Below are 27,570 nucleotides of genomic sequence, written 5' to 3' on the forward strand. Positions count from 1 at the left end.
GGTGGGCTTAGAGATGGAGACTTATCAAAATATACTTTTAACATTTCATCTCGTGCTGGCTTTGCTGTTTTCGCCGTGGTATGGGCAGCGATAGTTGCTGTTTTGTGAGTGTGTGGTGGGTTGCGCACATGTTTTTCTGGGTTTCTGAGGGTATATAAACACCTCTTCTGGCTCCTATGCTTCTCTTCTCCATCACACAATTCTTCTCTTTTCTCCAAAATCACGGGCTTATAGTATGATGGAGAAGTTCTTTCCCCCAAAATATCTCGAGCCTATCCTATGGGCGAGAGTCCGTCTTCCAAAACCAACTACCCTTCCAAACGAACGTTTGAAGTATAGGGTTATGCGTCCACTTCTACTTGACCACGCCATCTACACAAAACCGCCAACAAAATGCCATGGAGTCGGCTGGGCAGTTCAAACACCACAGACTTCACCCCGGACCGAGTGAAAAGACTGTATGTACCTTTGGAGAACCAAAACCAAAAAGCCGTCATCTCCTCTTATGACGAAATCCGCTTTGCGAATACACCCACATACCAAAAGAAACGGCTTCGCGAACCATGGGGAGACCACGAGATCCAAAAACCATCAACCAGGGGTGCATGGAGTTGGGGAATCTATTTTACGACATAAAAACAAAACAACAGCCTGTCGGCTGGAGACTTTAGTGTTGCGGCGCTCCTCTGCTTTTCTCACACACACAGATATGAAGACCCGATGATCTCCAAGATGTATAAAGTCTTCTCTTCTTGCCTGGAGACTCTGCTTCTTCATTCTACAACTTCGACTGCATTCTCCAAAAATCTTGTACAGCCCTTCGATGGGGCAGCACTTTTTCCGAAAACATCGACACCTATAGTCTATGATTTGCTGTCCAGAGAACGACCCAGGCTTAATGACTGGCGAAGATCAGCGATACCTATTTCATGTTTGTGTCTGGATTCCTTGCTACTCTCTACGAAATCGTACGTTTGAATTCCAATGAGATCCTCCGGTATCTCAAAAATATTTGTCAGAAAGCCAACAAAACAACAGTTATGCTCCTTCTAGAAAGAAAAACTTCACATGTTATGGTTTGGAGCTCTCGCCTTTTCCTTGAACAGTAGACCACAACTCACATGGATACGGAGACGTATAAAGCTCGCTGTTCTCGTCGTGGAACTTTTCGTCTTCTGTTCTACAACTCCTTGTGTTATGTTCAAAAAATACAAAGAACTTTGGGATGGCCGAGTATCTGTTCAAAAAACTCTACACTGTCCCGCCATGGCGTAGAAAGCAAATGTGGCGAATATCATGCCGCGCGTTCTGCTATTCTCTCAAAGCCCGCATTCGCTTTGCTATGTTGCTGACTTGCTCTAAATTTCTCTCAAAAGTCGGAGTTGTTTACGATATGACCCTCGCAGCATATAAAAAGCCCATACTTCTCACTGCAATTCCTGCTTTCTTCTCACAGTCATTACAGTTGCTTCGTTCTCAGAAAACCAGGAGAAGCAATGTATGGGTGTGCTGCTGTTGTTTCCAAGATATGCTTCACCAACCCTGTGAGAATGTGAGAAGGCCTCGCCTTTATTGAAAATCACATTGGCAGCAGTAATTTGGGAGAACGAACAGCGGAAAACTTAACAATTCCGGATTACTTAGTCTGATCCCAAGACCCAAGCGTTTTCGAGGCATGGGGTGTGTATCTCACCTCCAGAATAAGTTCTTCTTATTCATGAGAAAGAGGACAAATCAGGATCGCAGCACATATCGTTCGAGGTTGCTGGAAAACTGCACATAGGACCATCATGAATGACGGCTGTTAGCGCGTAGTGCGATGTGCCAGCGATATAAATCTCCTTTCTGCTTGTTCTCTCTCTTCTTCCTAAACCACCACTCTACTATTTTCTTCTAAAGTGTCAATCTATGGTGGCATGGAAGTCTGCTTCTCCAAAACACCATTCCAAAATGAATATGTGGAGAGACTTGGTCGTTCTGAAAGTATACTGTGTTCAGTATAGGGATAGATATCTGAGTGCATCTCCAAAGTGCTTCCTGACACCTACCATGTCCGAAAACGAGTCCTAGTTGTCTTATACCAGAACTTGGGAAGAGGTTGAAGTATAAATTCTTGTGCTGCCTCTCCTCTTCTCCTCTTGTTACCATGTCGAGACATTACCTTTTTCTCTAAAACAGCAAGGAAAATCAGACATGGGAGACTGCTTCTGAAACAATGACGAGAAAGTGTGATGTGTGTGGAGCCTCTATTCGCCTGAGAATACTTAACGAGATGTTTATTGTGGGCTGCGTACGCAACGGCACGTGCAAACTGTGATGTGTGGACACATCCGGCAGCACATTCACATTTTCATACTGATAAGTCCCCGAGAATCCACAATATAGAAAGACCAACTTCTTTCTCCTCTCTCTCTCTCTTTGTTTCCCGTTATACAAGAATACTCCCTTTTTTCTCCGGAATAATCCTCCCTGCTGGTTATGGGAGTCTATTCAAAAGACAAATTTGATCTGATTATGTGTGGGGACTTTCTGGCCTCTGGAAATAGATCTGGAGTGCCCAACGCTCGCTTATTTGCGAACAGTTTACCAGGCTATGCTTCATATGTGGAGATGTTCAGCAGTCTTCCAAAACAAACACTCTTCGTTGCATCTCGAAAGCAAGCTTGATAGTCGCCATGCAGTTCGAGAATATTTCCTACCCGTCGAAAGAGATGCCGTGGGAACGAATGACTACAAATATGAAGACCATGTGAAGAAACCAGGTTGCTTCATTAATTATTCGGCATCCTTGGACCTCCGATGCATCACTGATGTGTGAAGGGTGCTGGATGACGAGCAAAGTGTATAAAAACTTCTCTCTCAGCCATCGACTTCTTACTTCACAAAATCATCTTTCTTCCACGCTCTTACCAAAGGTACAGGAAGACAACGGATGATTGCGTCCGGCTTTCCAAAAAACGAGACAATTCAAGTCATGGAGACTCCGGCCAGCGGAAAACATCACAAACCCTCTTTCAATCTCTTCCCAAAATACACGCACTCTAGAAAAAATGATCAACATGGTCAATTCAGATTGACATGATTTCTCTCTGGAGTTCATCGTCAGAAATGATTCGAATACCTATATATGCACGACATCTACCATAATCTCGATAAAGACACTGTCGACAGTGACTAGCTGCCAGTAGGCAAGCCAGCTATAAAGTCTCCAACTCTCCCTATGCCGATACTCCTGCTTTATCACACACTTCTCGTATTTTTCAAAATACCAGAGAATCAGCAAATGTCGGTTCGTCTGTCCGAAGACGAGTGAAGTGTACATCATGCTGATGTTCTCCGACCTCCAAAAATCAGACAAGTGAATATCATGTGGTTCCGAGCAGAATTTCTCGCTCTTCGAAAATATCAAGTTTGACTGAAGATAAAAGAAGATATGAAATGGCTATGGACGTCCTGCAGTGTGAATCCAGAGACTTGACAATAATTTCGAAATGCCCTTTGTGCCATTTTATACGGAGGTTGCCCCTGTCAAGCGATGCCTATAAATATTCCTACTCCTGCGGCACACGAACTCTCCTTCAGTCCACCACACTTCTATTTATTTTTTTGACCAAAATTCGCCTAGTTTGGCAACATGACTGCTTTCCTGGCCTCGAGAAGATCTAGAGCTCGAACGCTATGAGAAATCTCTCCCAGCGATTCAGGTTGTAACGGGTGTGTCCCATGGTTCACTTCAAAACTTCCGTGTTTCTACAGCAAAATCGACGTGGGCAATGTTTGGCGCTGAATGTAGCGACATCCAAAACCAGCTCGGCGATTTATATGGAAAGAGGAATGGGAGGTGTTTCCTCAGAACGACCTCAAAAACACGCAAATATTTCTCATGGAGCGGAGTTCTGCCCGACTGGTGGCAACTTATCTATAAATTCCTCGCCACACGCTCTTCTAGGATCCATCTTCTCACTATGTTGTCCTCCTTTCCTCCAAAATAGCAGAGAGATGGACACATGGCTGAGAGTTGTGTCTCCAAAACGAACCGGATCTCAAGCATGTGAGAGGGATTTTGCATCGTTGAGGCGCAGCCAAATACTACGGACATGGGATACATGTCTTCGTGCATTGTTGACCACCAAAAGCATATTGGGCAGCAACAACAACCCCTGCCATGACAAAGCACAATACCGGTTCAATGCATGTGCGCTGAGGAGAAAAGAAAAAGCAAAGCCATAGGCTTCCGAATAACATTAGATAAGAGACATAATATACATGGTTCTGCCTGCGCAAAACCCTTAGACTACATGCAGCGTCCGTTCATCAACCCATCTCGGCGTCAAGCACCTATGATACAATTCTTCCCACTTCTAACCGCCTCCCAGCGGCATCAAGCCTGTTCCCGAGTTCTGCATACATGTCGCACAGATACTTTCGATGCACGGCAACTTCGCCTTGCATCTGCACGTCATCCGCCGCACCATCCACTGGTAGCCCAATCCTCAGATCTACATAGCCCGGTAGTGCCGTCAGTAGCTCTCTGAAGAAGGCTTTGTGGACAAAAGGCGTGCTAGACCATTCATAGAACTCCGGATGCGACCATTCATAGTATCTTGGATGAAGCGTAGGAACAATACGCAGAAACTGTAGTGACGGGAACGCAGAGAGGAAAGAAGCCCAGTCGACGTATCGGTTCATTCGTATAGCATCCTTCAACTGCAGTTCCACCTGCAGTCGTTTGATGCGTGATAGATCCCAGCCTTGCGGAAATTCGTAACTAGGCACCGGGAGCTTATTGAGGGAAATGGCAAACCAGTTGTTGGTGTACATGCAGTCCGTTGCTTCGCCAGCTAGTCGCTGAGATGCTCGGAGGAGTTCCAGGTGCAGGATTGGCTCGGGATCTGCTGCACGGGGACATACTGGTCGTTGTCCAGTTGAGAGCCGTCGTTGGTTTAGTCGCTCCCGAGACTTGCGTGCTGCGAGGCGTTTCTTGCGGTCATTTAGGATGGTTGTTGCGTCAAGGATGGGGAGGGAACGCGAGGTCTTGCGAACAACGAGGTGGGAATAGACTTCATCTCTGATCTCTTGCGGTAATTCGAAAAAGCGGAAGGGTCTGCCGTTGGTGATCCGTTGGCTCACCAGCGTATTCGGCGTGCGTTGAGGCTTCCGGGCCGGTATCGTCCTTGTCCGCCGTTCATGCTGTGCCCCGTGAACCGTTTGCCTGGACTCGGCGTCTTTCTTTGAAATTTCCCTAGACTCTAAGCCCTTGAGGATGAGTAAACTTGGTAGTAGCTCCTCGAGCTTGGAACCTCCCCGTGGTCTTTGGTGTAGTGCCATCACAGACCAATTGCATGATACAATCTGCGACCATCAGCCACATGTTGGCGACCATTTTGTTTATGAAGTCGCCTGGACAGGGAAATTGCCCTCATCTTACAATGTCAAAATTGCACCAACATGTGGAACCCTGGCTGCGACTCTGCAGGATCGGAGGTTACAGGGTGATACGGTGATGTCGAGGTGTTCACACCAGGTTCAGTACTGCCCTTGTCCCGAGTGACGGGGTCGAAGCGGGTCGAAGGATTGTGGTGGAGAGGAGGAGCCGGGCGCGGAGATTGTGGTCCAAGCCGCTGAATCACGACAAGCGACAGAGGAAAAATGTGGCATTGTGGCAGATCTTATTCTGTCGAGACAGTCAGCGATTTCAATAATTGAGATGGTAGCTGCAGATATTGGCGCGAGTGTCAGAAAGAACAATAATGGAAGAAGTAATGGCATACCGCAAAGTGTGGTATAGCGAGGCTATGATGTGTCTTAACAGAGGTATTATAGCTTAGTGTTTCAGCCCAAGAAGATATTGCGCATGCGGCAAGGTTAAGCGAGAGCACTAGAATAGAAAAGTCGTTCCCAGGACCTTGGGACGTTCATGCGATCGGTAGTCGGTAAGTGATGGTTCTGTGGCTTGCTTGATGCTTTGCTTGCTGACTATCCGTCTACGCCCACTTTGGCGTGACGGAAGTACTTCATGCCAACCCAGGCAACAACCACCCACACCCAGCTCGTAACTGCCGTGCAAACAATCAATGCGGGATAGTAACCAGTAATGGGCAGGGTCGCGTCGTCTTCGAGGTCAGGTGGAGCGTACGGTGTCTCGCCCACGTCCCACGCCCAACTCCAAACTCCGAGACAAGAGCCCATACCGACGACAAAGACGATCCAAGTTGCTATGAGCACGACCCAGCCCCACCACTCCGTCTCGCTGTAATCCCACTCATCATCGGGGTCAGCCTCGGCAGGTGTCAGGACTGCCGAGATGGAAGTGCGTCGGTTACTCCGAGTTGAACGGCGGTGTGAGAGAGATGTAACAGAGCCCTGGTTCGGGCCACTGAAGGAGTAGTCATTGCCCGAGGTAGAGGGGCGGTAGAAGGACATGATGTCGTCTTCATCCGTAGTTGAAGCGTAAGGTGCCACCGGGCTCATAGGTGATGCAAGCAGTGACGGGAGGGTGCGTTCAGGGTCGTCGGGTGGAGTGTAAATGACGGCGGGTGACGATGGAGACAGGTGGACAGCGGGGAGCCACCCGCTGTCGGACGAAGAATTGAGAGGAGCGTTCTCGTAGCTGAAGCGACCTGGGGCCGTTGCTTCGTCCGAGGGGTCCACGCTCGTTGTAGTGGTAATTGTGGGTGGTTTGGCTTTGCGCAAAGAGCTGCTCCGCTCACGCATCTTCGCCATGGCCGCCTTCCTTAAGGATCCCTTCCTCTGCCTGCCCTGGCTTTGGCGCAGGGCAGTCGCGATGGAAGATGCCCTCTTCGCGACTTCCACATCTTGGTCGTGTCCCTCGTCGTTGCCTATCTGAGGGGATGGTGACTGTGACTTGCCAATGGCATCTCGGAAAGCGCCTAGTATGCCTCCGGATTTGCTTCGTTGATGCCCTTGACCGTGTTCCTCATGTTTCCCATGCCGCGTCGAAGCATGCTCTCTTTCGCCGTCAGCACGAGCTCTTTCGCCTTCAGCACGACCCTCATTGCGCGCAGCAGTTCCGTCTTGCATGGTTCCCACGTGCGTCAACTGCCATGGAGCGCCGTTGTGGTGAATCAAGGTGTCATGTTTGGAGCTAAGCTGTCAACAACGTCAACCCCCGGTCGCATGTCCTGGTTCCCTTGCAGGCGGGCTAGTCGGGTCCGGATTGGCTAATGCACCGACTATGGGTCGCCGCATATGGAAGGCCTCCCTCAATTTCCCCTCCACCTCCCGTCCGGGGTTCGACTGCGCTTCTTATCTCGTTAAGCCTGGAATGCGTCTTCGCTAACAGTCACTCATTACCGTCACTCATTTGCCATCGTCATGGCTTCGAAAATGCCTCTGCCTGCTCCACCGCGGACCCCTACGCCGCCTCCTGACGAGAACGCGCGCCAGCCCGTTGGACTAGGATTCCGAAGCGATCTGGCTGTTGGAGACACGGGGCCTAACAACAATGCGCTGCTCTCGCCCATGTCTGCCACGTTCCCCTCCAAGCAGTATGCGACCCTCGGGCCCAGTGATTCTGTCTCGCAGAGGGCGTCGCCTGCGACTCTGTATACACCCGCGAGCGCGACCTTTCCATACACGCCCGCGAGCGACTCCACTATGAATCTTGAGCCGCCCTCTGCGAACGGGTCCGAGAACCCCAATCCGTTCAATTTCCAGTCTGTCGCCTACCAGCCGGGGCGGCCCCAGACAAAGGCTAATGTGCGTTCTTCTACGCAATCTTACGCAATCGTACTGACTCCCGCAGGACATCGGCCGAAGACGAGGACACAAGTACAAACACAGTAGTGTATCACATCAGATATTTCTAGAACCAGCACCGCGCGCTCCGCTCCAGCTCCCTGCCTCGCTTCCAATCCCGACGTTCAAAGAGTACCGCTCGTCCATGTCCAAGGAGCAGAAGCTGCGGCTGGCATGGTGTTTCTGCCATCTGGTCGTAGCTGGCCTCGTACAATGGGGCGCACATGAATCGCTGGCACTGACAGTACTGTCTCGTCTAATCTTCTATGATGCACTTGGAGCTTTTCTGTGTGTAGCTGTTGACGTCGGATCCAACTTCGAGGTATGGAAGCGATCTAGCATACGACATCCATTTGGCTTTGAACGTCTGGAGGTCATCGCAGGACTAGGCATGTCTGTTGGGCTACTGTTCATGGGACTGGACCTTATATCGCATGGATTGACGCACGCGCTTGAAAATACTGGAGGACATGAGGCGCATCATGCCGACGCTCACGAGCGAGTGTCCGCTGGCAGCATTGATCTTGCTGCTTTGTGCGGTGTTGTCTCGACACTGGTCTCAGCAATTTTGTTGAAGAACCATGCGCGCATAGGCAAGGTCATGAGGCTAAGTGCGATTGCTAACCTGCCTTCTGTGCTGAGCAACCCATCGCATTTTCTGACATTGTCGTGCTCGTCACTGCTACTAATCTTGCCCCTACTGAGCATCCAGATGTATGTGTGGCTTGATCGAACTCTGTCATTTTCAGTTGCCTTCTCCATGGTGGCGCTAGGTTGGATTCAAGGATGGACCCTCGGCAAGATGCTGCTCATGTCCTACTCGGGACCCGGCGTGTCGGACATCATGTACGACCTGGAGACGGACCCAGCCGTGCGAACGGTAGAGGAGGCAAAATTCTGGCAGGTACACTACGGGCTCTGCCAGGCGAACCTGAAACTTCGAGTGAGGAATTTGGAGGAAATTGGGCGTCTGCGCGATCGCATTGGCAGCATGGTGCGGAACCGCTTGGGCGGCGGATACGGGAGCGGCGGGCAGAGATGGGAAATTTCGACCCAAATTACACTTGAGAAGGACTGAGGACGCTGGGCGCCGTTGCATGTCCGCGATTAGATTCTGCAATAAATCTTTCAGCCCCTGTGGCGGGCCGTCTCCCTAAGACTCTCACTAAGACTCAACTGCAGCCCGAACGTTGGCCCAAAAGCAGTGCGACGCCATGAAGCAAATAGACTTTGGCGTTGCTTTTGCGGGCACGCAACGCTGCATGAGAACTAATCCCGATGGTTCCGTTTGCCTCCTGCGAAAAAACTACATCATCTGCGTATTTAAGACAGCTGGCAGCCAGTGCGTCGACGCCTGACGAATACCCCTGGGCCGACTAAAAGTCTTAGCGAAAGCCCTGAGGACGCTTTCGATCAACAGGCACCCAGTGCGCGCACACCGCCGGCGGCTTGCCCCGTGCAACTGGCCGACTTTGGTCTGATCAGGCTTGGGCTACCTGCAGGTGCTTGCTGTTCGCTCGTCACGCCCACCGCAACTCTCCACACACCCGTTCGCTTTTGTGCGTCGCCTGCACAGCTGCCTTCAGTTTTTCGAGAGCGTTAATGAGCCTGTGACCTGCGAGGCTGGCAGGAGGCACATAATACACTGGCCATATGCCCTGGCTGGGCATGGCGCGAGGACGCGATGACCGGGCCACACGACACCGTGACGACGGCGAATATCTCGACGAGCGAGAACGGAGACATCGCCGACACAAGTCCCGCGAGCACCACGACAACGAACCCACAGCTTCCACACGAGAACGCAGAGAGCGCCGACGGGCGGATGAGGCGAGGAGGCAAGCAGAGCTGGACATTGAAGATTTGAGGGCGCGCAGAGAATCTTACTACTCACGCAACGAGGCCGAGCGGAGGCGCGACCGAGACAGTCGCATGGAGAAGGAGAGCAGCAGACGGGCAGCTCCCGTCAAGGAAAAGTCACGCAGCAGTCGCGAAAAGGACGTGCGACGAGACAGCACGCGGAAGCCCAAGAGGCGAGAAGTGATACCTGATGATGAGGACGACTTCGTCTTTGGCCGCCCCAAGTCCATGGGCCATGTCGAAGAAGTCACTGTGCGACGATCGTCGGCGCGCAAGAGAAGCGAGGAAGGCAATTCTTCTAGCAGGACTGCCTACACTCCGCATTCTGGCTCTGGATCTGCGTCAGTCCGCAGGGTCGAAGTCCCGCCGTTGACCAGGTTAGACCCGTCTCCACTTGTACACGTAGCTCGACTAATGAGGGCCAGGAATTCTTCTACACGCGAGCCAAAAGCACATACACGTGATGCGCCTGTTAGAGAGGCCAGACCCTCTGGTACACGGCAGCGGAGCAACACTGTCAAGTCGCCACCCCCTACGCCGCTTACCAGGACGCAGTCAGTCAAGGATGCTGCCCGTCGGAGTACCGGGGGCATCTTATCAAGCTTGTTCTCCAAGCCTACTCCCATCTCACGTTCGTCTTCCCGTAGGGACCGGGATGAGGAGAAGAGGTTAGTACTAACATCACCTTGTCTCTACTGTGCTAACTCCATTCAGGGTTGACTGTCTCGTGTGCATGAACGATGACCTTCCGCTCAGCAAGACTGTCAAGCTTGCATGTGGTCACCGCATGTGCTACGGATGCCTCAAACGCCAATTCACCCTCTCGGTCAAGGATCCTGCCCACATGCCACCCCGATGCTGCACCTCAGAGCACATCCCATTGAAGTATGCCGACCGACTCTTCGATGACAAGTTCAAGGTCCAATGGAACAAAAAGTTTCAAGAGTACACAACCGCCAACCGCTTGTACTGTCCCTCAAAAGGATGCGGCCAGTGGATCAAGCCTTCAAAGATCAAGATGGACCCAACCTACGGCCGCAAGTACGCACGCTGTAGCTCATGCAACACCAAGGTGTGCGTACTCTGCAACAGTAAATTTCACACGAAGCGCGAATGCCCCAAGGACGAGGAGACCAACCGTCTAGTCGAGATGGCCAAGGAGAAGGGTTGGCAACGGTGCTACAGCTGCAAGGCTGTAGTCGAGCTGAAAGAAGGTTGCAATCACATGACCTGGTAAGTCTAGCATGTCATTCGCACACATCACAAGGTCTAACAGTAGTCTCTAGCCGCTGCACAGCACAATTCTGCATGGTCTGCGCCGCTCCCTGGAAAACCTGCAACTGCCCATGGTTCAACTATCAACACATCCCCGACGACGATCGCCTAAACGACATGCGCGTTCCCTACCCCCAACAAGCTCGCTACGCCGACGTAGAAGTCATCGAAATCCCGGAACAACCTTCTCCTCCCCTGGCCCGACGCCCCAGCGTCCGCACCCACAACCGCAGTGAACGCGACCTCCCCCGTCCCGAATCCCGCAGGCTGTCTGCTCACCTTCGCAACTCGCTCCACCTCAACCCCACGCCGACCGTTTCTTCCGTCCGCCGCAACGAACCTGAGGCCGCAGTATACGGCGTTGGTAACGCGGCTGCCCACCACATGAACGACTCGTACGCCATCCGCACCCCTGTGTCTGCTGTCCGTACCGCAACCCGCACCTCGACACCTCGCGGATCCTTTTTCAGCAGTAGCACACGCCGCCCTGCGCCTGCTCCCGTTCCTGTAGCCCGTCCCGTTCGGCCTGCGCCCCCTCAGCAGGTCGTCACCTCTTCTACCATGGCTGGTCTATCCCGCGACGGCCGTAAAGTCGGGCAGAACCGTGTGGGCACTTGGCTCACACATGTCCAGATCGACCCTGAAGCTACCAACACGGCGGCCCAGGACGTCGAGGTGGATGACTGGAGGTGCGATGGTACTATGATTGGTATCGACTAGATATCGCATTCTCGCACACTCTGTGCAGAACAAAAAACATAATGACGGCGTTTTTTGCTTGGGTTTGATTTCCTTCATCTAGCGTTTCCACTTCTCCGACTTTGCATTTTTCTGGATTTTACTTTGGGATACTACTGGATTTTGGGATACAGGGTTCTTTGTTTTTTCGGTTATGGGAATGTTTAGAATTACCCTTCTGTCACCCTTTTACGGGTCACCTCTACGCGAGCAATCGCGACGACTTTTTCTTTGTATTGTGTGTATAGTCGTGTTGATATTTAGCGGTTTTTGGTTAGCATTTAGCCGGCAAGATACCCACCTTTACGCCCTCGTTTAATCAGTTATTATGTTAATGCTATCATTTTGTTGTCTATGGAATACGCGAGTCTACTTGAAACTATGGATGTGATGCTTAGTGTGTACAAAGGGATTGAGATGAGCCATGTTTTGATGTGTAGGATGGGGAAAACTATGGTGTATGAGAAGTGGAGAGGATTGCGATCATATCGTCTAATCCTAAAGACTTTGTGTACTTTGGTGCTTGTAATCCATCACGAGGCTTGCTGACAGTAAGCGAGACGGGGCACAGTAACTTGATAGATGATGATATTGACCCATAACCTAAGAGCCATGTACCAACTAACCCCATGCTACTACTCTGTACCATGATCTCATACTAATCTCGGCTACGACCAAGCCAGTTAGAGATACTGAGATCGATCCAAGAATCATGATGCATGACGCCAGAGTACGTGGCAACAGCACAATGGTCGCCTTGCTTGACCTGTATGCACAAAAATGAAGCGATGGATCCACGAGCAGAGAGGGGTAGCAGATCCACCCCCACACTGTACCAGCCTTCGTGTGTTGGTACCCGAGGCTTATGGAATGGCAAAAAGAATGGTTCGAAATATCTTGAGCAAGCTCAAGCACGGTGATGTCCCCTTCGTGGATCGAACACGATACCTCCAGATTTAGTGACTGATGACTTCAGTCTGGCGCTCTCCCAATTGAGCTAAGGAGACGATTTCTTATTGGATGTTTCCCAAAAATCAACGTCGATGTAGCGAGCAGCAGCAATTTCTCGAAGAGGTGGCTAAACCATGAAGTCCAGAAGTCTGTCTCGCGTGTGATGTACATCCGTGGAGCGAATGTTGTTGACTAGAAAGAACAGAGGTTAGTGTACCGAGGCTCGCCCATCGCAAGTCCGACAGCTCCACATCTCCATCTCCATCTCCAACATCTTTCTGCGCCAAAGCTCCCACAACTCCACAACGTTGTCGCAAGACTTCCAGTCCCCGTACAACACCTCCGATATGCAGCCCTCGCCCCTCGCAAACCCATTGGCAACCGTAGCCCAGCTCGAAGCCTCCGGTTCCCAAATCGACGGCATCCCATCTGATCTCGAAGACTCAATCCGTTTCGCCGGCGCTCGCCTCACACAAGCCGCCGGTATACTCCTCCGCCTCCCACAAGAAGTCGTCGCACAAGCTATTGTAGTGTTCATGCGCTTCTGGCTCGGCCCGGAAGGAGGAAGTCTCGCAGAATTCGGCGCAGAACAAGTCTCAGCCGCATCGCTATACCTCACCACAAAGCTCTCTGCCTATCCCAAGTCAGCGCGCAGTCTGGTTAATGTGTACGCGTATCTTGATTCGTTGCCGGTTACCTATTTCGACGGAGACCATCTGGAGCAGTCGAAGGATGCGGCGAGATGTTATGTGAGCGAGGGCACGTACGAGCGGCGCCGCGCAACGCTGTTCACAACCGAACAACGTATTCTTCGTACTCTTGGCTTCAATGTTGCCGTCCAGTTACCGTACACGCTGTGTATAACCTATATGCAAGCACTCGACATCTTCTCCCATCCCCGCGCGTCCGAACTTGCGAAACGTGCGATTGCGCACTTGAATACCGCGTTACTGAGTCCGCAGTGCCTGTACCTTACGCATCAGCCACCAGCGCTGGCGACGGCAGCTATCTATCTGGCGGCGAGAGAGACAGGGATCAAGATGCCAGAGTGCGAGTGGTGGGAGGTGTTTGATACAGATAGAGAGGTGTTGGGGTTCTTGTGTGTGGGTATGTTGAGCTTGGAGGGATTTGCAAGGGAAGAACAGAAGAAGTGGGAGGGGAGGAAGTGTCCGATGAGTGTTGAGGCATTGGAGAGGGAGGTTGAGACGAGGAAGGAGGAAGAGGTGGATGAGGCTTGAGGCAGGCGCCTGGAAGATGACAGAAAACTTGTGCATTGTGCATCATGGCTTCTCACACGATATGCGCCATAAAGGTTGGTCCTATCTTGGAACCTACGAAATACATATCACGAATACTGTAGGCCGCATGCCAATACCTCCTACAGTTCTCGAACTTACACGACGAATACCGGATGTCGTACAATATTCACGATGTCACACAATCTTCTGGAAACCCATACACCTTCACGATGTCGGTCTTTGGCAAACAATTTGCGAACCTGAAAACTAGCGCCATCCGCATGCTATGATCAGATAGCTCGCCAGTACCACAACCAAGCAAAGTTTCATTCACACCTACATGGAACACCGAGGAAGACAAGTTAGAGTAGGGGATCGTGTCGCCTTCACTATCATCAATGGAGATGTCGATCACACTGGTATGTCATTACGAAGAGTAGAACTTGAGATAGGAGACCCTTGCTGCGAGCAAGCTTACGAGGTTGTGCAACGTCGTCCGCATCGTCTAGAGGGCGCTTCGCAGTTTGTTTCTCCCCAAAGACAGATGACTGATCGCGGTGTAAAAGTCCAGAGCGGTCAAACTGTGAAGGGAGCCTACGAGCGGCGTGTTACTCGTTCACAGTCAGATTGGTATGAGCAACGCAATGTGTATTCACAGATGTATCATGAATGGCTACGTCCCGGATTCCCACGATCATCAGATCATTACGAAACCTGTAGCATCGACAACCCTGGAAACAATAGCATGGAAACCCCTCTTTCTCCTGTTGGAAAACATGACGCTACTTTCAGCTCTCGCAGCAACCCAGTAAGACTGAGTCGTAGGGCTGCTGTAAAGCACAACAGTACGAAAGATAAGAAGACCGAAAATGACAAGCACAACAGCACAGCATACAACAGCCGCGCTTCAGGAATTGCGGCGGCTCATGCTCCAGCTGTCTGGTCTCCTGTAGATGCACGACCATCTAATGTACGACGTCGCTTTAGCTTCGAACTCGATGACCCAAGCGATGCAACCGGATTGTCAGACACGCCTGATCTTGAAAACATTCCAATAACTCCAGCGGCCACAGACCTAAAACGTCAGCCGGCACTGTTATCAGAAGCAAATCACCAGGTGCGAGCGTCTATCAATCTCTCTCGACCACAGATACCTATCTGGGAAGAGCAAGGTCGTCCAGCGACCAAAGAAGAACGCGATCATGAAGAGCTCAAAGACTTGGATAGGGTGCGACGTCGCGTTCTGACGACTTTCGACGAGATATTGGGAGAGCGAAAGATTCCCACAGCGTTACTGTAAGAGTCATAGAGAGATAGACGTGCTATATCATAGAAGGCTAAGACGTAGATGTGAGAGTATAATACCATTGCTCGATCATTTGGCTTTGGCAAACATCATCCCGTCCACAGCCGAGCACATCACTTCCAGACCAACAGCACATTGTCAGCTAGCACGTGCTCACACTCAAACGCGATGTCACAACGCAACTGCTTGCTCCACTACACTGTGTATTCGTCTTTTAATCTCCTCATGACTACCACAAAAGCAAGATGAGACTCCTCCTATCATAGTGCACCATTATAACCTTGACACAATGTATTATCAGTCTCACTTACAGTTTCACACCATCCTAAGTATCGCGAATTGCAGCCTACACTTTTTTTTTTACCTTAACAGATCACTATTTACACCCGATTCTCACTCTTTTGAGGCCAATCACAGTGAATCTACTCTTCACACAACCTCAATTCAGGCACCTCACTTCTAGCTATGCCGCGCACACTCTTTGCTCTACCCAGGGAAACCCACTCTTCCTGGCTAGACATCCTCCCGCCATCACCTCGCTCTCCCTCACCACCCAAACGCACACCCCACGCAACTCCCAAAATGTTATCTCGTATTCACGCCCTCAAAGACTCCCTCTCCATCATCAGACTGTCTTTAAATACGCGTATACACATGTCCCTCTCGCACAAACATCACGGCTTCTACTGCGCTCACTGCACCCCTCGGGCTACCTACGGAGCCTGCGGTCCAACGTGCCCTTTGCTACGCCCACAAAAGTCCTACGGCCCCTTTTTCGACGTTGCAGATGAAGACTGGTACAGACAACTCGCATCTGATAAAGCAAAGTACAGGGAAATCACGGATGATATGGTGGCGCGGGGTACGACTGTGTACGCGAGTACTGTTGCGCGGTGGGAGAGGGCGGTAGCGAAATTGAGAAAGGGGGTTGAGGTGCCGAGTGAACATTGGGAGAGCGAAGGGTGGCGGTATGTTAAGATTGTGGACAAGAAGAAGAGGATAGAGTTCAAGAAGGAGTGGAGCTTCGAAGGGGCTTGGGGAAGAGGGCCTAGGTTGGAAGGGGAGGTGGCGCCTGAGGTGAGGAAGAGGAAGCTTGGGGGAAGTTTTGATGCTGATGGGGGTTATAGATTGTTAGAAAACATTGCAAAACGAGTTAAGAGAATGTAATTAGCATGCGTTATAGGAGTCTAAGAGATTAAAGACGGTTTGTTTGTGTTTGGTGCTGACGCTTCTGTGTGAAACGCAGGTATGGCTATTAATATGCAAGACGTTCTTTGCAATTTCAGTTCTCCATCAAGAAACTATTCCCTTTAATCTATTGTAAACATTGGTATAAGTACCTAGTACCGAACGAAATGAGAGGTCGCGAATATCTCTCGGGTACGATATAATATACTGGTACTCGATCCTGAGTTAACTTTGAACATTCGAAGTTCAGAGGTTAGGTTTTGTCTGTTACAAGTTAGTGAAGAACCTTGTTCAAAGCAACTACTCCTTACCTGCATGGCTCTGAACGACTCTACTGTATCCGTAATTGTTTCTTTTAACCCTCTGAAGCTCATTCCTAGCTCCTTCTCTGTCCAAAAGTTGTCTACCAAGAAATGTTCATGGCGCGGTTTACCTTCTGGATCTGGCACTAAGCCGGCCCATTCAGGCGCCACGTCTTTCAGTATAGCACAAACATCCTGGAAAAGGAATGTCCCACCGACTGGTAGGAACCGTCCTCCAGTCGCATGCTCGAATGCTTTAAGGTGTGTTTGAGCGACATCCCGAACGTCGCAAAACGCAGGCAGAGGTGTTGGTGGAACTTCTTTGACATGTCCCGTCATCAGGTTCCAGATGTCGAGCGCGGATTGATTTAAGTTCGCAGTGGAGTCAAGCTGGGCGACTGGACCATAAATCATGGGGGGATTAACGGTCGCGAGGCTGAAGCTTGGCTTTTCGGCTTCTACAAAGTCCCACGCAGCAAGTTCTGCGAGCTTCTTGGAAGCGCTTTTATATTCAATTAGTGTTTTTTTCAATACATTCTTTGACTGCGACTTACACGTATTGAAGTGGCTTGACTTTGAGTGCTTGCTCCTTGGTGATCGGATTCCAATCCTTCTCGGTGTAGACGTACCCTGGTCGTGGACCCTTTGAAAAGTCACAGACAGCTGCAAATGACGATGTTACTACTACACGTTTGATTCTGCCATCAGTCCTTTTCGCAGCACTTTTTAGAATTCCAAGAGTACCATGGACGGCAGGAATGTATACATCGTCAAAATTCTTGACACCGTTATAGAAAGGCGAAGCCACATGGATTATGCCGTCGACACCATCGAGATGACTGTCGAATGCGCCTGGTGCGGTGATATCAGGAACAATTACCAGATCGTACTTCAGACCAGAGACTCCAAGCTTGTTGGCGGCGGTGCGTACTTGCGCTGCAGACTTCTGGCTCCGAACAGTCCCACGAACGAAGTATCCCGCAGACGTGAAAGACAAAAGGGTCTGGATACCGACAAACCCTGAGACGCCAGTCATGAGAATTGTTTTGGACGCCATTTTGCGCCAGCGATGAGGCAATGAGCTTTGGGTATACTGAAAGCTGATGGTGCAGCCCTACCTAATCGGAGGTGATTAGGATGCTTTTTCCGGATAAGTGCAAGGGCTAGATTGAGATGCAAGTAGATTGGATCGCTACTGAAACTAAAGGGGCACTCTTCGACCTGTCGTGAAGGAAGGCAGTATATGGAGGGGGGTTCGAGCTTGATCCTCGGGTGATCACTAAACACCGAACTCTGGGTAAGTAAGCAGGGTACTAAACATCAAACCCTACGCGCGTAAGCTGTATGATCTTTTACTCTTCCAGTGAATAATAAACATTGAACCCCGCTCCATAGGTAGCTTGAACCGAGGTATAGAGAGCAGGAGCAGCAGCAGCAGCAGCAGCATAAGAAGCGAGGGTGGTTGACTGGATTGAGACAAATCCTAATTATTCCGAGATCTTTGAACGTGACAATTGCTTCTCTTATCGAAAATCTTTTTCAGGACGTTTTCTGCAAGATACATCGAAGATGCCTATCTGGCTCGTGCTCCATGGCTCAGCAACTTTCACTGACGAAGCCTCCCGCGAGGCGTTTGCCAAGGACGTTACCTCCAAGATATACAAGATGATTCCGCCCTTTTACACTAACGTATCATTTGTCCCGACGTCATCTCAGTATGTCGGTGGCGTGAAGGATGACAAGATGGTGCGACTCGTCATCTTCGAGCTAGCAGGAACTCACAATGCTGCTGAGGAGCGCGAGGCGTGGATTCATCAAATCGACTCTGTGATAAAGCCTCATGTTGCAGATAAAGGCTATGATTGGGAATTTCATATCGAAGAACCACGGAGAGATCTGTGGAAGATCCAAGGATTGATACCACCGCCATTGGTGAGCGAGGCGCACAAGAGGTGGAAGAGAGAAAACAAGCCGACTCCATATACTAAGCAGGATGGACGAATCGAGAAAGCGTCGCTGTAAGAACGGAAAGAGTGGCTTTTTACCCGATTCGAGTGTATGGCTTTGATTTTGTTATGATTGAGGAAACTTTGGTGGTGGAGCTAAGGTGCGATAAGAACAGGTAGTATGATTACGAGAGTTGAACCATAAGAGTGAATCAATGCACCTGGTGTTACGTCTGAAAAAAATATCACTCGTTTTGAGAGGTTATGTTGTCTTCAGAGGCGTCTGGGTCGTACACTGGTGTTCCAGCCTCGTTACCCATGTAGTCTTCAGGCTCCTGTATGTCGCTCCAAAAAAAAAAAAAAACTCCTTGGTTGCTTGAATTCGGTGCCCGCTCAGCCGTAAGACCATGAAGTCAAGGTCATTATGCGATCCTGAGGCTGTTGTTATGCTTTTGATAGCTACTCGTATTGCTAAGCATGTATACGTAAAGGTCAAAGTCTGAATCGTACTTAGCGCAAGCTTTGTAGACATATAAACAGGGCATATTCACCTCTCAGTGCGGGCAGGAGTGCAGTATCCTTGAGTGGCTGTAAGGCTAAGCGATCGCCGCTGCAGCGCAGATGTGGTTATTCGAGCCTCCTCCTGTGACGTGCGTCGCGGCTAAACCATGACGTCAACGCGAGCTTAGACAAACTACAGCTCGAGAACTCGACGTCTTGCATACAACCAACTTAACTCAAACCTATACATCTCGCAACACCAGAATCTTTGTCAATCTCAATTCCTTTGTACCAATTTACATCATGAGCTTCCTTCGCCCCATGTCGATGCTGCGTTCGGCAGCTCTACGACCCGCACTTTCGGCGGCCCCCCGTGCCCGTATACAAGTCCGCTTCGCGACCTCAGATTACGGTTCTGGTAAGGGCAACCCAGCTGGAGAGTCACCGGAGAAGCAGGGCCAGAACCCCAGCGAGAACCTCGAGCATCCCGGCCCCGCGCCGCCCAAGGTTGCCCAAGGCCAGTCTTCGTCGTCGCCAAACAAGGACGGCAACTCAAACCAGAATGAGTCTCCCAAGCCCACATCAGAGTCGCCGGCTCCTTCATCAAACAAGTCTGGCAAGCGCGAGTTCTCGACATTTGCACGCCAGATGAAGGACAGCAAAGAGCCAGCCGTCAAGCAGGGTCAAGACAACAAGCCCAGCCCCAACGAAGTCAAAGGTGCGAAACCCAAAATTCTCAACGAAAACCCTCCTGCACCCGAAGAAGAGGGCGAGGATGTCAAGCAACACAACAAAGACATGGATAACCGGGCGGAACAGGCGCATGAGAAGGTCGACAACGAGGAAGCAGAGAAGGACAAGGTGCCTGCCAGCTTCTGGAAAGGTACGTTATATCAAAGCGACAGGCATTGGACATGTTGTTAACAAGTGCACAGGCGAAGGTGGACGAAGTGGATCTGAAGGCGTACGAGGATGAGCAAGAGGTTATGCAGAGCGCGAACAACATGACCCTGATGTATAATTAGCTAGAAATGACTGTCGAGGGTCTCAGGAAATGCACGGCATCCATCAAGCACCAAGTACTTGATTGACGTGTTTGCGTGCTACCCATGAATTGTTGCGTGTAGAAGAAGGGCTGAGCTTCATAACTCTTGTGCATGCTGGGCCGATGACGTAGTGGGCTAGCGTGGTGATCGCCCCCGCATTATGGGGATGGGAATTTTTTGAAATGCCATGGCGACACACGGCACAGCCGAGTGGAGCTATTTCGTGCCACCTGTGCCATGATGATGATGATGAGTTTTGACATGGCAAACAAGATGACATGCCTCGGGGGTTCTCCCAGACTGTCAGATGTCAAACATAACAAAGGCCTAGACCGTGTTTGCAGAAGACGATCTCACAATTGCGCACAGTCGAAAGACGCGGTTGCATGTGGCCATAGCTCCTCATTGGCTGCTTCTGGAGGCAGGCGCGTTGGGGATCTTGTTTGTCCAAGCTCCATACGTGCAGCACTACGTCACTTCCACGCACACAATCTACCCGCCATTGTGTGTCCCTCCCCTCATAAACGCTTTGCCCACCATTACCTCTAGTCCTCACACCTCTGCCGAGTTTGCCTAAATCCCGACCCTCGTCTTTTTCTCTATCACCGATATTAAGCATTCTCACAGCCGCACATCATGAGGTTCTCCATTACGTCCACTCTCGTGGCATCGCTTGCTGCTACAGCAACGGCCAACAGCTGGTTTGGAAGCGCCGGTGCGTATAGTAAACAAGCCCTCCCTTTTGTTTTCGAATTGCCCATCGCGTCATGCAGCAGTCACCTGACGTCAGGAAGCAGTCTACGACAAGTGGCATGAGACGGAGCTTGAGCGCTGGCTGAGCGACCACGGCGTTCCCCACCCCAGCCCCTCTGACCGCAAGAACCTCCAGTCGACGGTCAAGGCCAACTGGAACGACAAGGTTGTGACTCCCTACACCAGCTGGGATGCACAGACTCTCCAGAACTACCTGACGCTCAAGGGCCAGCAGGCCAAGAAGGGCACTGAGAAGGATGCCAAGAGCCTCGCTGAGCAGGTCAAGGTCTACTGGACTGAGACTGAGGACTCGGCGAACCAGGCCTATGGTAGCATCAAGGACTGGATCTTCGATTCGTACGTGCCGGTGCCAGCATCACATCATCTGCACAATGGCTAACAATCCACAGTTGGTCGGACTCCCAGCTCAAGGCTTTTGCCGACAAGCACGGCATCCCCGTCCCCCAGCCCCGCCAGCGTGACTCTCTTCTCGCAGCCGTCCGTGACAACTACCAGTCCGCAGCCGAGAAGGCCAAGGAGACTGCCAACTACCCCGGTGACTGGCTCTACGCTTCCTGGTCTGACTCTGACCTCAAGGCTTGGTTCGACGAGCGCGGTTACAACGTTCCCCAGCCCAGCACCCGCGACTCGATGATTGCTGCTCTCCGCCGTCAGTCTCGTCTTGCTAGCCAGCAATCCCAGAGTGCCTACGCTTCCGTTTCTTCCGCTGCTGCCAACGCTCAGCAGAGCCTCAGTGACGCCCTTCTTGACTCTTGGTCTGACAGCCAGATCAAGGAGTGGGCTGACAAGAACGGCATCAAGGTTCCCCAGGGTTCCAAGCGTAACGAGCTCATCGCTCTTGCCCGCAAGCACCGCGCTCGTCTCTACGGCGACAGCGCTTCTGCCTCTGCCGAATCTGTTTCTGCTTCTGGTGCTTCCGCTTATGGTGCCGCTACCTCCAAGGCCGGCAACCAGTACGCTGCTGCCACCGGTGGATTTGCTTACTACACCGACTTGATCAAGCAACAGATTGGTCTCGCTGAGGCTAGCGTTGCCTCCGCTACTGATGCTGCCGGATCCAGCGCCAGCTCCCTTACTGGCGCTGCTGCCAAGGCTGCTTCCTCATCCTCGTCCTCTATCTCTAAGTCGGCTGCTAGCGCCAACGCCGCTGCCTCCTCATCTGCTTCCAGCGCTTCCTCTGTTGCCTCAAAGTCTGCCCAGAGCGGATACGATGCTGCTGCCGCTAGCGCCAGCTCCGCCTCTGCCTCTGCTAAGCAGGAGTTGTAAGCGTCTCGCTACCATTCACCACCGACAAGCAATGTTCGGTCATATCCTTCCCCCTTTGATACGACTGCCATACGTGCCACTTTCACGACCTTACGATCTGCGTACGGAATAGGCGGAAAATGAAATGGAAACACTGTAACATTAGGATCACAACGATATCCCCTCTGCGACCACCTCCTAGTAGGCTTTCGGAGGATCGATTTGAGTTTTTCTTTCATTCCTTCCTTGGAAATTGGGAAGGAAGGATGCACGGCGTCTCACGTAGTTTAGTATGCCGTTTGATAATGAAAAAAAGTATAATTGCATCTGCTATGTTCTGATGTACGATGTAAGGTTATGTGTGGAGAACGCGGCGGGACGGGAGCATATATGTTGCCGTGGTGACATGCTCAGGGTGGTGAATGGCAGCCATGTAACTCGGAACCATATTCACCTGTCCATACAAGTTCGTAGGCAACTTGCAAGATCGTATGTAGCCATTGGAGTTGGCGCTAATCTGACGCGGCCTAGACTAACGATGTCTGACACCTGCGGCACCATCAAACTCAACACCAACCACAACTTTATTGTGCACATGTCATCACGAGAGGAGCACATTTCGCGCAGCTTCCAGAACATACACTGCCAACATTACAAGCTTTGACAAGCTCATCGCCCCGTAAACCGCGGTCCGATTTGTTTCACTGCAGATCTGCGACGCGAACACCCTGTTTCGAGTCTCACGGCCGTCTCCAGTTTTCTCACCGTACGAATGGGACGAGAAGAAGCGAACTCCGCATGAGCAAACTGTCAAAGAGTAATCCCGGTTCCCTCTCTCCGGATTCTGATAAGGTTGGGAGCGCTGTTCATGAGGTGCAGGTTGTGAGAGCATGCGTGGCTCAGCGCCCAAAGGTGACTTCATCGGCCCGTAAATTATATAGACTGTGTAATCGGAGGCTCGGGATGCGAGGAAGTATAAGACAGCGCTCAGGTGTCTGTGGAATAATGCATCTGTCTCATCAATCTTCTCAAGCATCCCTTCGTTCCTTCCTCTACAATCGCTACTCACCTGGAGTGAGCTAGACTTCAATTTACTACATACATCAACGTACACATATACCTAATCTTATATCTACCATTCGCGCTTCGCACATACGCCAAAATGAAGACCTTCACCCTCCTTTGCCTTTTCGCCTCCGCCATCGCAGCTCCAGCTCCCCAAGCCTCTGCCACCACCAACTGCGCCGCCATCCAAACCAAGCTCGAGCAAGGCATCCAAGCCAACCTCGACATTCAAGCCCAAGAGCTAAAAGGGTATGTTTACTCCCCTTCAGCACAAAACTCCACAATACTGACAGGTACCCCCCTTAGCGTGTACGCCCTAAAACTTCAAGGCGGAACCGCCGGCTTCAACGCCACCCAAACCTCCGTTCTTGCAATCCAACAACGCGGCGTCGACATCCGCGCCAACAACCAGAAACTTGCCAAGGAGATCAACAGCCCAGCTGCTGATGGACTAGCAATTGTAGCTGGTGCGCAGACCAAGGAGATTGATCAGGTCAAGAGTTTGAAGGGTAATGCAGCGGTGGATGGAGAGACGATCAAGATGTTGGTGCAGGAGGTCATGGATGGGACGATGCAGAATCAGAAGAACTTACAGGCGGCAAAGGGTCAGGTTTGTGCGAAGTAGGGGGTTAGCTTGAGCAGGAGGGAGGTGGGTAGCATGTGTTTCATTGTAAGAGTATTGCTGAGTGCTATCTTCGAGGAGGTTGTATGGCATGGTATTTCAGGAGATGGTAATACTAGTCTGGTATCCACACTTTCGTCTACAATAATTCAGGGTATAGTACGCAAATGCTCAAATGGTGCACTACATGCATCAGTATATCAGAGATTAACACATTCACAAATCACTTACGCATTGGATAAACTAGTCACACAGCTGTTAGTCTCTTTTTCTTTGCCCGGAATCGGATTTAACACTTACTCCGCTACCGTTGCAAGAGTCGAGGGCGGGCTGTCCACTCCTACCAGGGTATACGCAAGTCCTAAATGTAGGGAAAGTCGGATTTGGACTTCCTGGTTCTTGACACTATACACGTATTGTGAATTGAGATTCTTCTTCTTGTGCTTCGCTAATAACTCACGCAGAAGGACCAGCAGTAGGTGCTGGTTTTCTAGTGATCCGTGCTGTACTCACATAGGGACTGGGACATGAAGACCCTGACGGTAAACCCCATCCTCCATTACAAAAGGCGGCCTCTGAAGAGGTAGCAATAGCCGCAAGAATTGGCAGAGCAAGTTTCATGGTAGTGGATGACGAGGATACGTTATTCCTCCAAGGGTGTACCAAACCACTAGCCGTGTGATGAACGCAGATATATACCCGATCTTGACACCTTATACGGATGAATTCTTGTCCAGCAGCAATGAGCGGTCACTAATCAACAGTGTCTCACCGATGTACCTGGGCATTCTGGATTAATTGTGGTTCCTACTTGATTTCCGCCGCGATATATCCGCAACTAGCTCAAGCTAGGTAGGCAATTTCACCACGTCGTGAAGGCGGAAAAGAGTAGGGATCGTTTGGTGAAGACTTTCCATGAGATGTGAATGATAGAGTGCAGTGTAAGAGGAAACGGGTAATGCTCTTCTCACCAAACAAGTGGCAGCGAGCAGATAGTCTGACTGCTCATGATTGAGTTGATATCGCGCTACCGCAAAAGTGCCGAACCAAACTGCTCGTGAAGTGGTTGTCGGGTACCTAAGTACCGATGGACTAGACCAAGCTGCAGGGTTCAATTGAGGCGGTAACCCGGAAACCCGCTGCCGCCAAAGAGCTTCCGAGCATAGATACTGTACGGAAGAAGACATCTGAAGCATCGCAGTATCGCAAACAGTGAATTGTGGACCCATTGCGCAGCTGCCGGCTGGGCAGCTTACGCTAGCACTAGCACGGACTTGGCTAGCGCCAGGAACTAATCCGTACGTAAAGGCACCGGGATGAGTGCTCTCCTCCGAGGCCCGAATGAATCTGAAACGGAATGGTTTTGACGATAATCGTGATGCCGAATTGGAGGAGTATCGCTGTTCAGTAATCATGTAGGAATACATAGGTAGATGGTAATGCAGGTGTGTTTTCCGGCTACCTGGTTTCCGCTGCATGCAAATGTACATGTCCATTCACTGAAGTGAGTGAAGCCAAGGCCATGAATGCCATGTATGTTGAACAGGGAAATAGCGATGAGAATACCAGCTACGGCTTTATGTTGATCGTTGCCCATCTAGCACGGCGAAGAACCCACGACCCATTCTAATAGATTGCCCAGGTGAGGCTCATGCCATGACGAAGATACCTATCAGTATAGAGAGACAAGAATTGATCTACGGACATACCAAACAGCAATATAAATACTCGGACATACGCTCTTCTGGAATGTCTATCATCTACCAGCTACTCAGTTGACTTTGACATAATACCCTCGAAAACCCGACCGCCATGCAGCCTCTTCGCATCCTCTCTTCTGTGCTTCTCAGCCTTACACTAGCGACAGCTTCCCCGGTTCCTGACTCTGCCGTTCAAATCTCCGACAACGCACAAATGCTTGGACGAAACAGGTGTCTCTACTCCGGCAATCAAATCAAAGCATGTTCCGGTGACGGAGCAGGAGTGTGTTGCACTGGTGACTTGCAGTGTCCAAGTGGTGGAGGTTGTGCTTCCGCTGGTGTCTGCTACTACAACTGCTAAGGCTGCGATCGGATGCTTCTCTTTCTGTTGCTTACCCATACGGTAATTTATTTTTTTCTTTCATGATCTAGAATGATTCAGTGATCTAACAGACTTAGACGATTCGATACGTTATGGAAGCTTTATACCCAAAGCATGAGATGGTTGGTGTCATTGCTCTAGAGCCGCGAGCTCCCTTGCACATAATTCAGTTTGGTCCTAGAATTACTGTCGGCATCGAGTTTGGAGTCAGCTAGTGAGAATGATATGCAGTTCTTCCTCTTCTTTCAAGGAGACACAAGTCATGGAGTGCTTGAGAGAATTTCTCGATTGTAAAGGTGTTAGCATCTACCAGTGAACCAAGAGACAGATCCACCAAACCGTGAAGTAGCGCAGCCAGGTTAGTCATAAGCCATGGCCTCAGGGAGCCGTATATTTCGTGTGGCGACTTCCTAATCTATGAACTCACCCAGCACTAAATGCCGTTCCTCCTTAACTTTGGCTGCGAAACCGATGAGCCGGATATAGAAACTCAGACCCAAGCTCTACATGCAGTCCTTCGCTAATACTATTAAGATATAAGGAGAGGCGAGAGAATGGTAGCCTACTTGTTAGTAGTGTCGTAGCGTAGTTGTATCGTGGAAAGCGCAACAGCGAGTGCGCGCCACATAAAGGCTGATTTCCAACATCACAACACCAGCTACAACACTAACAATAGAACAGGGGGCAGCAAAAGCTGATTTGTAGGTATGCGATTCTACAGTAGTCGCGATTACAACAATTGTCGAGACGGTCACGGCTGTCGCACAGTACCGCGGTCCTATCTGCAACAAGCCGAACATGCAAGGAGGTCAGGGAGGCTGCTCGTCGAACTGCTATTGTGATCCCCGCACACCCGGTGGCCAGCAATACGGCGTCTGCGACACAGCTACTGGCTGCACTCAGCCTACCTGTTCGAGCGATCTTGACTGCGGCCCTGGTCAGGCTTGTGCCAACTACAACTGCCCCCAGGGCCCAGTGTGCGTGAACTACTCGGGTTGCTCGTCGTCATTTGTGCCGGCTCAGGCGCCGGCTAAGAGGGGTTCGGTGGATGGCGCGAAGAGGATGGCTCAAGGAGAGCGGAGAGCACAGGCTGTTGATGCGAAGAAGTTGCTCCAGTGCAGGTGGGATGGACTTACGCCGCAGCAATGCCCAGCTTAGGACAGACCTACTCCGAGGGATGCATGACTCTCAAAGTCAAAGTAGTTACGAATCCATGTCATCAATTCCTGACTCTGACCCACATGTGTGCATGCCATAACGACTGTCCGAACATCAGTCTTTTTCGGCCATCATTTGGTTTTTCGCTACTAGCTCTCCCTTGGTAACCTCGCTGCTCGTCAAAGTGCTTCTCCATGGCCCAATCCATCTTGTGTTTTTGAGATAATAGAGGGTGGTGTTGGTAGAGAGAGTCGGAATAGGGAAACAAACTTGATATGGAATGATTCGAGAAGTGTAGGAAACACATGCAAGTATTTGTGTACAGTTTTGAATAGCCATAACATTTTGTGATTTCCAATAGTATTTGTTTTGGGGAACGAAGACCCAAGTTTCACATACGGTCTTCGTTATCGCCTTTTTGAGGTAGAACGAGGAGCGAAATGATGTCGAAAAGGAAGAGTATAAGCTGAGCTGTTTAAATAGCCAGCTCCGACACTAAGCGGACGTCGTCGGAT

At 50.7% G+C, this 27,570-nt stretch overlaps 10 protein-coding genes across 10 annotated transcripts; 7 read left to right on the forward strand and 3 right to left on the reverse strand.

Annotated features, from left to right (window-relative positions):
* Nucleotides 1–4,410: 4,410 nt before the first annotated feature.
* On the reverse strand, nucleotides 4,411–7,041 carry GT037_000191 (uncharacterized protein; the record flags this gene model as incomplete). The annotated part of the gene is made up of 3 exons (XM_038925238.1): nucleotides 4,411–5,352; nucleotides 5,772–5,793; nucleotides 5,978–7,041. Coding segments are annotated over 3 exons (2,028 nt in total), but the record flags the coding sequence as incomplete, so codon positions are not given.
* A 294-nt stretch (nucleotides 7,042–7,335) lies between these two features.
* GT037_000192 (cation efflux family protein family) lies at nucleotides 7,336–8,836 on the forward strand (the record flags this gene model as incomplete). Its single annotated transcript, XM_038925239.1, has 2 exons — nucleotides 7,336–7,719; nucleotides 7,766–8,836. 2 exons carry the CDS (start codon nucleotides 7,336–7,338, stop codon nucleotides 8,834–8,836), a joined length of 1,455 nt encoding a protein of 484 aa, XP_038791095.1.
* Nucleotides 8,837–9,411: 575 nt separating this feature from the next.
* GT037_000193 (ibr domain-containing protein) lies at nucleotides 9,412–11,613 on the forward strand (the record flags this gene model as incomplete). Its single annotated transcript, XM_038925240.1, has 4 exons — nucleotides 9,412–9,995; nucleotides 10,044–10,286; nucleotides 10,333–10,851; nucleotides 10,905–11,613. The coding sequence occupies 4 exons, from the start codon at nucleotides 9,412–9,414 to the stop codon at nucleotides 11,611–11,613; spliced, it is 2,055 nt and encodes a 684-aa protein (XP_038791096.1).
* Nucleotides 11,614–12,929: 1,316 nt separating this feature from the next.
* GT037_000194 (uncharacterized protein) lies at nucleotides 12,930–15,120 on the forward strand (the record flags this gene model as incomplete). The annotated part of the gene is made up of 2 exons (XM_038925241.1): nucleotides 12,930–13,805; nucleotides 14,119–15,120. The coding sequence occupies 2 exons, from the start codon at nucleotides 12,930–12,932 to the stop codon at nucleotides 15,118–15,120; spliced, it is 1,878 nt and encodes a 625-aa protein (XP_038791097.1).
* A 588-nt stretch (nucleotides 15,121–15,708) lies between these two features.
* On the forward strand, nucleotides 15,709–16,293 carry GT037_000195 (uncharacterized protein; the record flags this gene model as incomplete). Its single annotated transcript, XM_038925242.1, has 1 exon — nucleotides 15,709–16,293. One exon carries the CDS (start codon nucleotides 15,709–15,711, stop codon nucleotides 16,291–16,293), a length of 585 nt encoding a protein of 194 aa, XP_038791098.1.
* Nucleotides 16,294–16,560: 267 nt separating this feature from the next.
* On the reverse strand, nucleotides 16,561–17,673 carry GT037_000196 (uncharacterized protein; the record flags this gene model as incomplete). Its single annotated transcript, XM_038925243.1, has 3 exons — nucleotides 16,561–16,578; nucleotides 16,626–17,118; nucleotides 17,171–17,673. The coding sequence occupies 3 exons, from the start codon at nucleotides 17,671–17,673 to the stop codon at nucleotides 16,561–16,563; spliced, it is 1,014 nt and encodes a 337-aa protein (XP_038791099.1).
* Nucleotides 17,674–18,185: 512 nt separating this feature from the next.
* Nucleotides 18,186–18,638, forward strand: GT037_000197 (uncharacterized protein; the record flags this gene model as incomplete). The annotated part of the gene is made up of 1 exon (XM_038925244.1): nucleotides 18,186–18,638. The coding sequence occupies one exon, from the start codon at nucleotides 18,186–18,188 to the stop codon at nucleotides 18,636–18,638; it is 453 nt and encodes a 150-aa protein (XP_038791100.1).
* A 728-nt stretch (nucleotides 18,639–19,366) lies between these two features.
* On the forward strand, nucleotides 19,367–23,818 carry GT037_000198 (uncharacterized protein; the record flags this gene model as incomplete). The annotated part of the gene is made up of 7 exons (XM_038925245.1): nucleotides 19,367–19,946; nucleotides 19,999–20,027; nucleotides 20,737–20,824; nucleotides 20,907–21,219; nucleotides 21,273–22,145; nucleotides 23,212–23,442; nucleotides 23,500–23,818. The coding sequence occupies 7 exons, from the start codon at nucleotides 19,367–19,369 to the stop codon at nucleotides 23,816–23,818; spliced, it is 2,433 nt and encodes an 810-aa protein (XP_038791101.1).
* Nucleotides 23,819–23,964: 146 nt separating this feature from the next.
* On the reverse strand, nucleotides 23,965–24,436 carry GT037_000199 (uncharacterized protein; the record flags this gene model as incomplete). The annotated part of the gene is made up of 4 exons (XM_038925246.1): nucleotides 23,965–23,998; nucleotides 24,047–24,058; nucleotides 24,116–24,220; nucleotides 24,276–24,436. The coding sequence occupies 4 exons, from the start codon at nucleotides 24,434–24,436 to the stop codon at nucleotides 23,965–23,967; spliced, it is 312 nt and encodes a 103-aa protein (XP_038791102.1).
* A 2,259-nt stretch (nucleotides 24,437–26,695) lies between these two features.
* GT037_000200 (uncharacterized protein) lies at nucleotides 26,696–27,055 on the forward strand (the record flags this gene model as incomplete). Its single annotated transcript, XM_038925247.1, has 1 exon — nucleotides 26,696–27,055. The coding sequence occupies one exon, from the start codon at nucleotides 26,696–26,698 to the stop codon at nucleotides 27,053–27,055; it is 360 nt and encodes a 119-aa protein (XP_038791103.1).
* Between the last annotated feature and the right edge of the window lie 515 nt (nucleotides 27,056–27,570).

Source organism: Alternaria burnsii (assembly GCF_013036055.1).
Source record: "Alternaria burnsii strain CBS107.38 chromosome Unknown 705, whole genome shotgun sequence".
Lineage (NCBI taxonomy): Eukaryota > Fungi > Ascomycota > Dothideomycetes > Pleosporales > Pleosporaceae > Alternaria > Alternaria burnsii.